Raw genomic sequence first — 13,305 nt, forward strand, 5'->3', positions numbered from 1 at the left:
CCCTCTCTGGCATGCTTAGCACAGCTCTGCCCCAGAGCTCTACTCCCAGGCCTGAGTTTTTGTTTTTAAGTTGTTGCTCTACATGGTATTGAGTCTTTACTTGTTGCATAAGTCAAAGCACTAAGTGAAAGCAACTTCTGTCAGTGTACACTGGCTGAAATGGAGTGTTTTATACTTGCTTTCTGCTCTGCTGTACAATACTCGCAGTGAACGGCGAGATGCTGTTCCTCTTGCCTTCAGTCTGACAGATTCAGTGCTGACTTGTAATTTCATAGCCTGAGGTATGATTTCGCTTTGCAGTTCATCAGAATTCTGTCCTTTTACATCCGTTGCAATCTCAAACCTGTTTCTGTGCCCCCTTGAATACAGTTCAGTCTTAGAACCAGTAGAGGTGGGATTGACAGAGATGGTGGCAGTTTCAGTCTATGACAAGACAACTTTGTGGTTTCGCTATATGACCAATGCTTATAACAGCTTCCAATGAACTGCATTGGAATTCTGTTATAGACTATATAAGCATCTTATTTATCTCAATGGAATGCCTAGGACATGTATTAGTCTTTAATAACAGCTAGTCAGCAGGGCCTTAAACAAAGTACAATTTAATTTTTCTCTAGTGCAAAGCAAGTCAAATGTTGGGCTCATATGGAGGCAACTTAATCATTCTTCTTGAAACTGTTTTTTTGTTTTACTATCTTTTATATAAATCGCTTTGTAAACACAAGATAACCAACGTAACTTCAGCTGTCACATCTGTCTCTACAGTGATTGTTGAGACAGACAACTAATCTAGAACTGACTATATTTTCTGAATATATGAAGATTGGAATATGCCTGCTGGTGGTGGCTCATGCCTTTAATTACAGCACTTGTAAGGCAGAGGCAGCTAGATCTCTGAGTTTTACGCCAGCCTGATCTATAGAGCAAGTTTTACGACAGCCAGAGATATGTAGAGAAACTCTATCTTAAAACAACATCATCAAAAACCAAACAATCAAAAACACCAGAAGATTAAAGACAGGAAATAGATTGACAAATCTAATCATTGTAGTTCTTTGGTTGATTTTCATGACAGAAGTGGACAAAAATCAGATGCACACAAAACAGTCTAGGGCTTTTCTTTCATGGCTCAAGCGAGTCAGCAGTCAGCATTCTGTTGATAGGGAAGTAGAGATGAGAGCCAAAACCAGCAGTAGAAACAAACAACCAAGAAGCAACAGAGCTCCAAAGGGCAGCTAGGAAACTGGTGTTAAATGAATAGGTGGGAGACACTGGTTGGTGGACTGGGAAATCAGGTGAGATGGTCACCTAACAATTGAGCCCAGCACATCCATGATCTGGGACTTTGGCAAGAGACCCAGGGAAAAGAATGGGTTGCTCCCATGACTCTAGTTTCTTGACCAAGTAGGAGAATGACAAAGTCATTAGCTTCATTGAGGACAACAGCAGAGCTCATTTTACTTTGCAATGAAGTGTTGGAAGTGCATTCAGGGCAGGGGTCAAACATTATATAGCTATAAAAATGACTAGTGCTCTGACTCATTTTGTGTGTATACTCAACTTGTGTGGAGACTCAGCTGTGCATATTCAGTTTTTGCTCAGGGACAAGGCAATCATTTTGTCTTGTGTCTATTTCTTCCAGTTCACTTAAGTTCTTCCATCCTGACTGTAGGTGCTAGTATTCTATCAGGAGAGTCACACTGATATGTTGGCCATATCATCATCATCGACAGTCTCTTGTATCCCTGACCAGCCTTGGACTTTTCATGTATCTGAAGATAATCTTAAACTTCTCATCTTTCTGCTTCCACCTCTCTGAGTTTACTGGCAGGCACCACTATGATCCACTTATGAGGTGCTGTGTATTAAACTCAGGACTTTGTGCATTCTAGGCAATCACTCTACCAACTAAGCTACAGCCCCAATCCCAGAAAGCGTACTTTCTTATCAAATATAATTATCTTCAGAGAGAACAACTTAATTTCTAGCTCAAAAAAGCTATTACAGAAAGAAAAACAAATTGAAACAAACAAACAAACAAACAAACAAAAGAGCTCAATGACTAAGAGGTAGCTTATTTTCTATTAGGTGGTTGTGACTGAGTAGAGACTATTTGGAGAGGTACACTTCAGCTTCCAGGAAACAGCAGCAGGCTGTAGAAAGCCTCTTGATGTATCCCTCAGAGAGGACTCTGAAGCCTTCTGAACACACTGAAATAGCCATGCAACAGTTGATCTTTCAAATCCCGGAGACTCTGGGAGGTATTTGGCATTTGATCTCATTGGGATGAGAAACCTCTGTGGGATTTTTTTTTTTTTAAGTTTTAGGAAATTTTAGAGTAACTTAGTACAATAACATAATAACCCAACTTTTTACATTCATTATTTCTCAGTGACTTATTGAGAAAGGGACTTTCGATGTAGCCCAGGCTAGTCTTGCATTCCTAGTCTTTCTGCCTCAGTGTCTTGAGGGCTGGGATGACAGGTGTATGCTGTTAGATTCAGCCCTGAATTATTTAAAGACAAAGACAACAAAGTTGCTTGGTTGAAAACAGAGTAAAGTTATGAGCATTATCAACAAGAAAGCCAAGTAAAAGGTTTCTGGCATAACCCCAAGGAGAGATGATGGCAGTTTAGGGCAGAATGGTATTGATAGAGATGGTGAGAAAAAGATAAAGTCCAGATATTTTCCATAGGTATCGTTGGAATTGACCCTAGAAAAAGAAAAAAGAGAAAAGCCAAAAATTTGCCTCACCTACTGGAAAGGAGGTGTTGACAGAAAACAAAAAGATTGATTTTGTAAGACCTTGGAGGTAGCAGAGCTAAGACTCTATTAGGCATTAGAATCTAGAATCTAAAGAGAGACCTGTAACAGATATTTATACATGCTTATCTCAGCATCCTCCCAAGACTTAAAGTCGGCATCCGGATGAGATCAATATGCGAGTGACAATACTGGGTGGGTACTATGATGTAGGACCAGCACTATGTCCCATCCCCTGCGATACTGAGAGGTTATAGGAGGAAGAGGTATCAATTAATGACAGGGGAAAGAAAAAGAGAAGTCAAGGGCAACATGTTTCAGTGATGCGTGGACCAACTTCTTGCAATTCAGACACTAAGACAAAGCTAAAAACAAAACAAAACAAAACAAAAACATGTGGAAAGTGGTCATAAAGAGTATCAGCTAAAGTTATTTATATAACATGAGCTATAGTCTAACTGTTGGTTCTTTAAAAACATTAATATTTTAAATATTATTTTATTTATACTATAAATGAAATTATTTTATTTATAATATAAAACACATTACTGGATTTTTCTAGATTATCAATTGTATCCATCAATTTCTTCATACTGTGTTGTTTTTGTTGTTTGAAGGTTAATGATCCATTTATCTGCTTAGAATTTCAATAAGATGTTTTTTTTTTAACTCATTATGAGGTTGTAATATTACTAAGAAGCCCTAAAGAATAATAGACTCTTAGTCAGTGGTTATAGAATTTAGTGGCTTCATCTGGGTGTGTCATCAAGGTTTCTTGCCTTCTCCTATAACAGTACAGTTTTCCAGTAAATGAAATGTTTTATTTCCAACATTTTTATATGGATATTTACTATTTGTGACTTGAAATGTTTCTCTTTTCACATCTCAAATAAAATATTAAATCTACTGGCTCGGTTGACCTGATTTGAAGTTTGCTTTCTCATTTGTTTCTTCTATAACTATAGGTAACTTGGTATTTTTAGCTTTTGTGACATTATAAAAAATTGAATCTGGCCAACCTTGAGGACACTTTGTTTCTTTGTAAGTTTGGAATATGGTGGTGGACATCCTGAATTTTATGATTATGTATGATAAACTAATAGCTATACATACATACTGCCAGTTATAATGTACAGTGTTTATGTACCACCAAGATTTCTAGCTCCTCATTGGATCAACATCGATTTCTTCTCTATTCACTTGGCTTTTTAATGGTTCCTTTTATTCTTGTTCTTCTTATTATTCTACAGGATAGAAACAAGAGTATACTACTAAAAAAAGACATACAACAGAAAACAATACACTAATTTCCTTGTTTCTCTTAAAATGAACAAAATTCAAACAGCGTTATATATTGTTAAATATTATTTTATATTATTAAATATTATATGTACATATTTCTCTTTGTTAGACCCTTCTCTCCTGACCCTTCTCTGTACAACTGTATTTTTCAAACTCATGTTTTATCTCCATGAGGAGTTTGCTTAGAATGTGTTTTTTGCATAAAAGCACACTATTTTTGTAAACTTTTTGCTTGTTTATATTTACATTTCATTCAGAAATATTCTGTTTCAGCTATTTGACTGGATTCTGTTTGTGAGAGCCAGTAATTCTTCCATATGAAGCCTAGTGTAGGAACAGGGATGGATAGAAGGCATCAACCACCATGATTTATTTATTATCTTTAAAGATGATAATGCAGATTGTTCCTAACTGCCTCATAACAAACAACTTTCTATAGAAAACTATGAGACTCTCTTGGAATTGCGTAATTAGCGGACGATTGCTCAAGGAATGGGATATGAGGGCATTGTTAGATAACTTTGCTCAATATTCTTTTAAATTTGTAATTATATCATGGTTCTCAAATTATCCAGAATTTATCAGCTTTTGATATTATTTGGCAAAAGGATAAATTGAATATTTTAGAATACCATTCTCTGATTTCTAGAAATAGCTATTTGTACACTTTGGGATTCCTTTCCTTTTTTTTTTTTTTACTTTTTTATTTTATTAATTACAATTTATTCACTTTGTATCCCAGCTGTAGTCCCCTCCCCTCTCCCCTCCCAATCCCACCTTTCCTCCCTCTTCTTCTGTGCCCCTCCCCCAGTCTAATGATAGGGAGGTCCTCCTCCCCTTCCATCTGACCATAGTCTATCAGGCCTCATCAGGACTGGCTTCTTTGTCTTCCTCTGTGGCCTGGCAAGGCTGTCCCCCCTCAGGTGGAGGTGATCCAAGAGCCAGCCCATGAGTTCATGTTGGAGATGCTCCTTGGTCCTATTATTGGGGAATCCTCTTGGATACTGAGCTTCCTTGGGCTACTTCTGTGCAGAAGTTCTAAGTTATCTCCATGCATGGGGATTCCTTTGTTTTAAAATGCTTGGTCCCTTTCTCGTTCATTTGTCTCTTGAGGCTCTGTTATATTCTTGCATGTGTTGAAGTTCCTAGTCTATGCTAGGTATGTTTTGTTTGTGTCACAAAAGTTTTCTTCCAATCAGTGTCCTTTGTTAAACAGAAATCTTAAACTTACAAGAAATCAAAAATTTTCAAGATTTCTTTTTCTAGAAAGGAGAGCAGATGAATGGGATGTGGGAGCTAGCAGGAGAAATGGAGTAGAGAGTGGAAGAGAGCTCTTTGACTTCCGTCATGTGTTATTTGCAGGACTGAGATGGGTTTAGTGAATGATGTAGGAGAGAAGCAGCAGAATTGTTCCAGCAATGCCCTTGAGCAGGTGGGAGCAGGGGGTAGGGGGGTGATGACACAAGATGAGAGGCTGATTTTAGCCATGAAAAAGATGGTGCTTCCAATGGGGCAGAAGAAGTGCTTCTGATTTCTTTTGAAAACCCCTTTATTTTTAAAAATTTTTATTTATTACAATTTATTCACTTTGTATCACAGCTGTGGTGCCCTCTCTTGTTCTTTCCCAATCCCCCTATCCTCCCTCCTCTCTGCCCATGCTGTTCCCCCGGGCCACTGATAGGGACAGTCCTCCTCCTCTTCCATTTGACCCTAGTCTATCAGGTCTTATCAGGACTGTCTGCATAGTCTTCCTCTGTTGCCTGGTAAGGCTGCACCCTGCCCCCCCATCACTCAGAGGGAGGTGATCAAAAAGCCAGCCACTGAGTTCATGTCAGAGACAGTCCTTGTTCCCCTTTCTAGTGTACCCACTAGGACACTGAGCTGCCATGGGCTACATCTGTGCAGGGGTTCTAGGTTATCTCCATGCATGGTCCTTAGTTGAAGTATCAGTCTCACAAAAGACCTCTGGGCCCAGATGTTTTGGTGCTATTGCTTTCCTTGCGGAGCTCCTGTCCCCTCCAGGTCTTTCTCTCTCCCTATTCCTTCATAAGATTCCCTGAACTCTGTCCAAAGTTTGGTTATGAGTCTCAGTATCTGCTTCTACCTGTAGGGTAGAGTCTTTCATAGGCCCTCTGTGGTAGGTTCCTGTCTTGTTTCCTGTTTTCTCCCTCTTCTGATGTCTATACTGTTTGCCTTTCTGAATAAGCATTGAGCATTTTACCCAGAGTCCTCCGTTTTGCTTAGCTTCTTTAGGTGTATAGATTTTAGTGTGATTCTCCTATATTATATGTCTAATATCCACTTATAAGTGAGTATATACCATGTGTGTCTTTCTGCTTCTGGGATATCTCACTCAGGATGATCTTTTGTAGTTCCTACCATTTGCCTGCAAATTTCTGATTTTCTTGTTTTTAATTACTGAATAGTATTCCATTGTGTAAATGTATGACAATTTCTGTCTCCATTCCTTAGTTGAAGAACATTTGGGTTGTTTCCAGATTTCGGCTATTATGAATAAAGCTGCTACAAACATGGTTGAGTATATGTCCTTGTTGTAGACTTGAGCATATTTTGAATATATGCCTAGGAGTGGTATAGTTAGATGTTGAGGTAGTACTATTCTTAATTTTGAAAACCCTTTCCACCTCCAGGGATACAGTCTTTTATTCTGCACGGTCTTCCATTAACTTTATAGATCTCTGTCCTCAGCACAGGTTGGACAGTCTAGAAGCTACTTTGCATGTGCTGTTGAGTACCAGCTCAGTTTTGTATTTATCTAACCGTGACTGTTCTTTCGGGTCCATCTCTCAATGATTTCTTCTTTTCATCATGGTGTCTGTATCAGTCAAGATCCTCCAGAGAGACAGAACTGACAGAAAAAGAAGAGAACTTACTAGAATGGTTTACATGATGGAGACTGGGCAGTCCAACAGTGGCTGGCTGCCTGCCTGAGAAGCCACGAGCCTTTTTACTGGCCAGTCTACGAGGCTGGGTGCCTCAGTTGGGCCTAATCTGGTATTAGAGGAGGAGGACACCTATAGTAACAAAGGACGAGTGCCCTCACCTGGGAGAAGCACTTCTTCTGAAGGTGCTTGTCACCTAGGGGAAAATCTGCTCCTTTATGGAATTTCTCTCAGGTGACTCTCAAATTAACCACTCTAGTGTCCTCCGCCTTTATTTATTTATGTATTTATTTATTTGTAGCTATTAAGTTCTTTTTGCATACTCATCTTTCTTAAATTATAAGTTAAAAACAATGAGCATGTTTGTTTACTCCTTTACAGAAACAACAGTTATCATTCCTTGTAGGCTCGTCTTTATCATGTTCAGTATCTTTTATACTTATCAGGAATTCCAGTCCTAATAAATGTGACCCAAGACATCAATCAAATTTGTGAATATGTATGGAGATTAGAAAAAGAAAAGGATTACTTGTCAAGAAATATATCCAAATGCACTGTATATTCGTCAATCATTTATTTGCTCATTTGTTCATTGACCCCACAAATACTTAAGTGTTGACTGTTTGGGAATTGTACTAGTATGGGAGACATAAGGGTGAACTAAAAAGACGTAATCATTAAACGTAATCTTTGGTGAGTAAGAAATGTTACTTAAAAGCACACCCTAAAAAATTTATCATTGTAATTGTGTCAAATGTTCTGAACTGGTTTAATGAAGTGGATTTTACCTGGTCGGGGGATAAATGAAAGTTGACACTTGTAGACAGGAAAAAAGTTAGTTTTCCCAGGAGCACAGGAGAGATCTTCAAGCAGAAGAAAAAATGTACCATAGCACTCACAGCAAAAGAAGCCTATGAGTCCAAGGGTCTGAAGAACACAGGTGTTTGCATGTGCGTGTGTGGGTGCATGCATGCATGTGCACCAATACTGAGATTGCAGGAATAATTTTAAGTCGGGTAAGGTACAAGGGTCAGTCTAGACACAATCAGAAGAGAATACACAGGCACAACCAACAAGAAAGAAGAAAACCAGGACAGATAACCTGGGCTTGTTTGGCCTGGGCTTTAAACTCAGACACACTCTCTGTCACTGGCTCCCATGTATATTTTCCACTTCACTGACACTAATTTTGAAAAGCAAGATTAAAGGAAGTATGTGAAACGTAGAAAGTAACCATTTTACTTAACAGAAACACAAGAAGGTATTAGAAAAAAAATAATTTTTTTAAATTGGTGCAAAACTTCAAAAAGTATACAAACCTTATATAGTCTCATTTTAGTTTCATATAGTTAAATCAGAGTTACCAAAGGATGTCTTCACTTGCTATTGAGAAGAGGTTGAAGGCCTGGAAGTGGTGAATGAATTAGCATTATAACTAAACCCACACTAAATAAGGAGCCTTTTACAGAAGCATACTAGAAAAGCAGGGAAGAGTCACAAAAATGAGATGGAGCATGTGATGTAAGTGGGCTGAGGAGTATTCCACTGTGTAGATGTACCACAATTTCTGTATCCATTCCTCCCTTGAGAGGCATCTGGGCTGTTTCCAGGTTCTGGCTATTATGAATAAAGCTTCTGCGAACATGGTTGAGCAAATGTCCTTATTGTGTACTTGAGCCCCTTTTGGATATATGCCTAGGAGTGGTATGGCTGGATCTTGAGGAAGCGCTATTCCTAGTTGTCTGAGAAAGCACTAGATTGATTTCCAAAGTGGTTGCACAAGTTTGCATTCCCACCAGCAATGGAGGAGGGTTCTGCTTTCTCCACAACCTCTCCGTCATGTATTGTAAGTGGGCCAGAGACGGGGAAGGATGGTGTGGAGAGGAGGTGTGCCCATAGTTGCAGACACAAAAGGACTTCGGGGGCATTTGGAGCATTTATTCTGAGTGCCTCATACGCCTTTTGTGACTGCCCTGAGCAGTGAGTAGCTGTGCCCTTGTTATCACATTCACTTTCTACTCCACCTCTATGAGGTCTAAGCAGTGCACTTGAGTCTTGTTTTATTTTCCTTCTTAGATTTCTGTCATACTTACTCCACTGTTAATTCGGTATTAGGGACACACCTTGGATAAACAGAGTCCTCCTGAGAGCCACATTCAAGCACAAGTCTCTCTTTCAAGGACTCTGACAGTTGTGGGGGTGGAGTTGGGGATCTACCGAGAATTAACCTGTTCTGTGCAAGTAGGATTTTTGTTCATTCGCTTGCTTACTTCAGCGGACATTTAGTTTCTGGCTTCTGAAACTAGAAGGCTATGAAGCTGCTGGGTAGATTTTTGACCCTGGATTTCAGGTTTTACATTGTTCCTCTCTCTAAGGAGCTTCTGGTTCGGACTCTGTGATACGCATGTAAGCAACCTCTGTCTCCAGCTGTCTCTTTGTAACTCTCTCACAACCAGTTCAGTAGTTTAGTTTTAGCTGGAGGACATGCCATAGCTCAGCACCCCTTGTTTTGGATTACTTTTCTTGTCAGTTGTGAGGGCTGATGCCTGAGGAGTTCCCATAGCAGGACAAGATGGACAGGAAACTGGTCCTTACTTTGCCTTTGTTAGAGTAACCCAGAGCTGGCTTATGTCTCAAGAGTTCTGTTCTCCCCCAAATGACATTCTCAGAAAGAGTCATGTGTATCTCCACTTCTCACACCACCACAGTAGGATGTTTCAAAACCGGTTCAAGGATTTACAGTGGCCAGCTACTCTAATCCATCAAGGCAGAACAATTACTTAGAAGATGCAATTTTCTATCTAACTTTTCATGAAAGAACAAATAAAAGTTGCTATTTTAAAAGCTTCATTTCTCTGGTATCTCTGAGAGGAATTGTCTAATCGCTCCCCCACCCCTTTGTGGAATGAGGAAGAGCATGAGCCATCCCAAAGGTATTGGAGGCTGAAGGATGGCAAGAGTTTGGCAATGTACTGTTGTCAAGAGCTGTGATGCCGAAACCAGCTGGCTTCTGTACTTTCTGGAAAGCTTAGAGTTGGACACTAAGCTTTGGTGTCATCACCAATGAGTTGATAGACATTTATGAAATCATCCCTGGGCAAACATGAATGTGGGTTAAGAAGTAAGAAAACAAAACATGATACTCAGACTCATGACCCAGGCTTATTTTACTAGCAAAGACTGGTACTTTTATGGCTACGGAGACAATAGAACACCCACTGGTGCAGCATTCATTAATAGAAAGCACCAGGTCAGGCATTTACCACTAGACATTAATTTGGGGTTTAACATGTGATTGGTATCATTATCATTCTGGGCTCTGTTCATAGCGGGGGGGGGGGGACATTTTTGATAACTGAAACGGTACTGAGTGCTGTCGTCAGCTCTTGCAACTTGGTTTCTGTAACTGTCCTTAAACCAGGCAACCGGGAAAGGACACATTTGTCTTCCTGAGGAGACTTTCAAGGTCGCTTTGAAAAGAGGTGCAGAAGGGTGAGTCAGAAAAAGGAGTCGGCGCAAAGCAAGGAGCTCTCAGACTTAACTTCCTGGTTAAACCCCTGTAACTCAGGCTTACGCGCATATCAATGCAGAACGCAAATTCTCCTGTTCTTGTTCACTTTTCACCATGAACTCTAATCCTGATGACAGTACAGAGAACAATAATCGGTACCAGGACACCCACGACTCTCATGTGGGTGCTGTTCCGAGAAAATCACAGGAAAACCTCTTCAGATACAGCAAGGGTAGGCCTCAGTTGATGTGTTGTGACTTTCTTGTGACTTTGGGTAACTTTGGTTTTTATTATTTCGTCCTTCCCTCCTTCCTCCCTTTCCTCCTTCCCTCTCACCCTACTCCTGCCCCCTTTCCTTAGCTCCCTTCCTAACTTTCCTTTTCTCCCTAAATTATAGAACCGGTGTCAATGTGCGTAATTTCTAAACCTTGAGACCTTCTAGGATGGAACTCCTATTGGAACCTTATTTCCATGTCAGTGGGACTTTGATTTGCACAGTAGAATCTGTCTTGAGTCCAGCTCTTATCAGGCTAGCTTCAGGCAGCTGTGACTAATTCAGCCAGTTAATCCAGGGTAGTTGTGGGTCTGGGAGTTAACCTCAGGGCAGAGACCTCCTCCTGCAGCGGGCAGTGCGCTGGGCGGGGTGAGGGCCAGAGCTCTCCGATGAGTCTAAGTACAGTCAGGGCTCCTGCTGGGCAGGGCCAGCTGTTAATCCTGCCAGGCGGCCACCGGGGCGGGGTGGGGGCGGGGGGGGTGACAAGGGACATATAGGTGGCGTCTGCAGGCTGGCGAGAAACACCTAACCAGGTGAAAGGGTGGCGTCGAGAGGGAGTTCCTACCGGTCGGATTCTTAAAGCCATGAAGACTCAGGAAAAATAACAAGGAGTGGCCCACTGGAGTCTTCTGGACTTGCCTGGAGCTCCACCCTCGGCAGAGGAAAAGCCCCTGGGGACCAAGGCGGGAGCATCAGACCGGTGTGAGAAAAGCGCCTGTGCGCGTTCCACCTCTGCGCAGCGGGTGCAGGGCGGCGACCTGTCCCTTGAGCTGGCCATGGCGGCTGCGAGACCTAAGCTCTCCAGGAACCCAGCCCTCGGTCTGGGGCACCTGCTGACCCTCGCGGTGAGCTCCGGGACCATCCTGGGGGACGGGGAGAGGAACTTTGGAGCCGGGGCGGCTGGTCCAAGTGTGGTCACAGGGACTCGCGACTTCTTAAACTGCAGTTGTTAGCGGTGAGGGAGGGTGGCGGAGAGCTGAGCGACCGGGGCGCCAAGGTCCCGCAGGGGAGGGAGTGTGGCCGCGAGCTGTAATAGGCGCGCGCGGATGGAGATGGGGGCGGATCGCGGACGCTCAGCCAAAACCCTGGCCTCGGGGATCCCTGGGCAGAGCGGGGTGCGCCAGGGCAGTGCCGGGGCCTGGAGCACAGTCACCGGAGCCCCGGGTGCAGGCCGCCCTGACTGAGAGCAGCTGCCTGGCGGAGGACACCAAAAAGTCCTTGGGGTCAGAAAAAGGACGTGTTGCCTTTGAGGGTTCTGTGCTGGGGATGGGATTCGAGAGAGAAGTCAGAGCTGGAATGAAGAGAGAGTCTGGACTTTCTTCCAAAGTCAGGAGACGGGTGGACACAAGGTGACCACTGATGCCCTCATTCTCTGGGAAGTCTACATGCTGGCCCGGGGATCTTGGCCTGGAAGGAGTTTGGTTTTTCATCTCAACTCCTGCTCAGACTTATTCTTGCTTTAAGAAGTAAAACAGCCAGGATCTCAAAGCCCTCTTGGAGGGCTTTTGTGAGCCAAAAACAAAGTAGCTTTATTTGGGACATAACTGGATCTTCCTAGGGAGTCAGAAGACTCAAGAACTCCCCCCCCCCCCCGCCCCTGCCCCCGGAGTGATAGGCCTTTGGGGCATCTGGGACAAGAATGTCACAAATTGTAGTTTTATGTGGGTCTTTTGGACAAGGGAAAAGTTCACTGTGCTAGGTGTAAAAGCGTTACTGACTTGATAGTGCCCTTTAGCTCTGAGCCTGAAGCAGTAGGCCCAAGTTGATCTTGAAGGAAGCCTGGAGGACCAGGGAATCTCAGGGTGTGTGGAAGTGAGGTCCAAAAGGTCCGGGCATCTTCCACTTCTCCTGGACTCTCCTTTCACAAGGGATTCCTGAGTTTTTTTTTATTACTGAAAATGTGACTGGTTACTGGATTTAGAATGTCAGTCCCAAGGAATAGATGGACTTTAAACCTTTGATCAGAATTCCCAGGGCCTATTCATAAGCACAGGTAGGGACAGGTCCCTCACAGTCAAGATTTTATGGCTAGAGAATCTGAGCCTAGGGCAAATATTGGTCACAAATATACTGTTGATGACAAAGAATGAACTTCGTATGATTCCTAGTGAGGGAAGTTGCTACTTCCTTCTATAGCACAGGGCCTTACTATTTGAAAGAAAAGGCATGGGTAGTCTTCGTGACATAGCATTGCCTTGTGCAAACCCTCTCAACTAGATCCTTTTAAAAGAAATGTATGCTAAGGGTGAATAAGTAGAGTCCTCATTCCTTGATTTCTCTTAGCTTCAGAGTCCTGGAATGGGTGTGTGTGGGGGATGTTCTGGCTACCCCCCTCCCCATTTTGCTTTCAAGTGGGGAAAGTGTAGTGTGCATTTCCTCTAGTTGTTCTAAACTCCAGTGCGCATGTGAACAACGCTTTGCCAGCCTCAGATGGCGTGAGAATAGCATAAGGAGTAGGTGTGAGGTCTGCTGAAGAAGAAGAAGAAGAAGAAGAAGAAGAAGAAGAAGAAGAAGAAGAAGAAGAAGAAGAAGAAGAAGAAGAAGAAGAAGAA

The 13,305-nt window shown here is 42.3% G+C and overlaps 1 protein-coding gene across 2 annotated transcripts in view; it reads left to right on the forward strand.

Moving 5' to 3' along the window:
• Positions 1 to 11,246: 11,246 nt before the first annotated feature.
• The window catches only part of Dsc2 (desmocollin 2), a 32,605-nt gene continuing 30,546 nt past the window's right edge, over positions 11,247 to 13,305 (forward strand). Inside the window, exon 1 of one of the 2 annotated variants that reach the window (XM_055625526.1) lies at positions 11,247 to 11,598. In XM_055625526.1, coding sequence (XP_055481501.1) covers positions 11,530 to 11,598 — 69 coding nt within the window. In that variant the 5' untranslated portion in view covers positions 11,247 to 11,529. The remainder of the gene's footprint in view (positions 11,599 to 13,305) is intronic. The other variant, XM_055625524.1, reaches the window with a different exon arrangement.

This window comes from Psammomys obesus, unplaced genomic scaffold (assembly GCF_907164565.1).
Source record: "Psammomys obesus unplaced genomic scaffold, mPsaObe1.curated_primary_1811, whole genome shotgun sequence".
NCBI classification, from domain to species: Eukaryota; Metazoa; Chordata; class Mammalia; order Rodentia; family Muridae; genus Psammomys; species Psammomys obesus.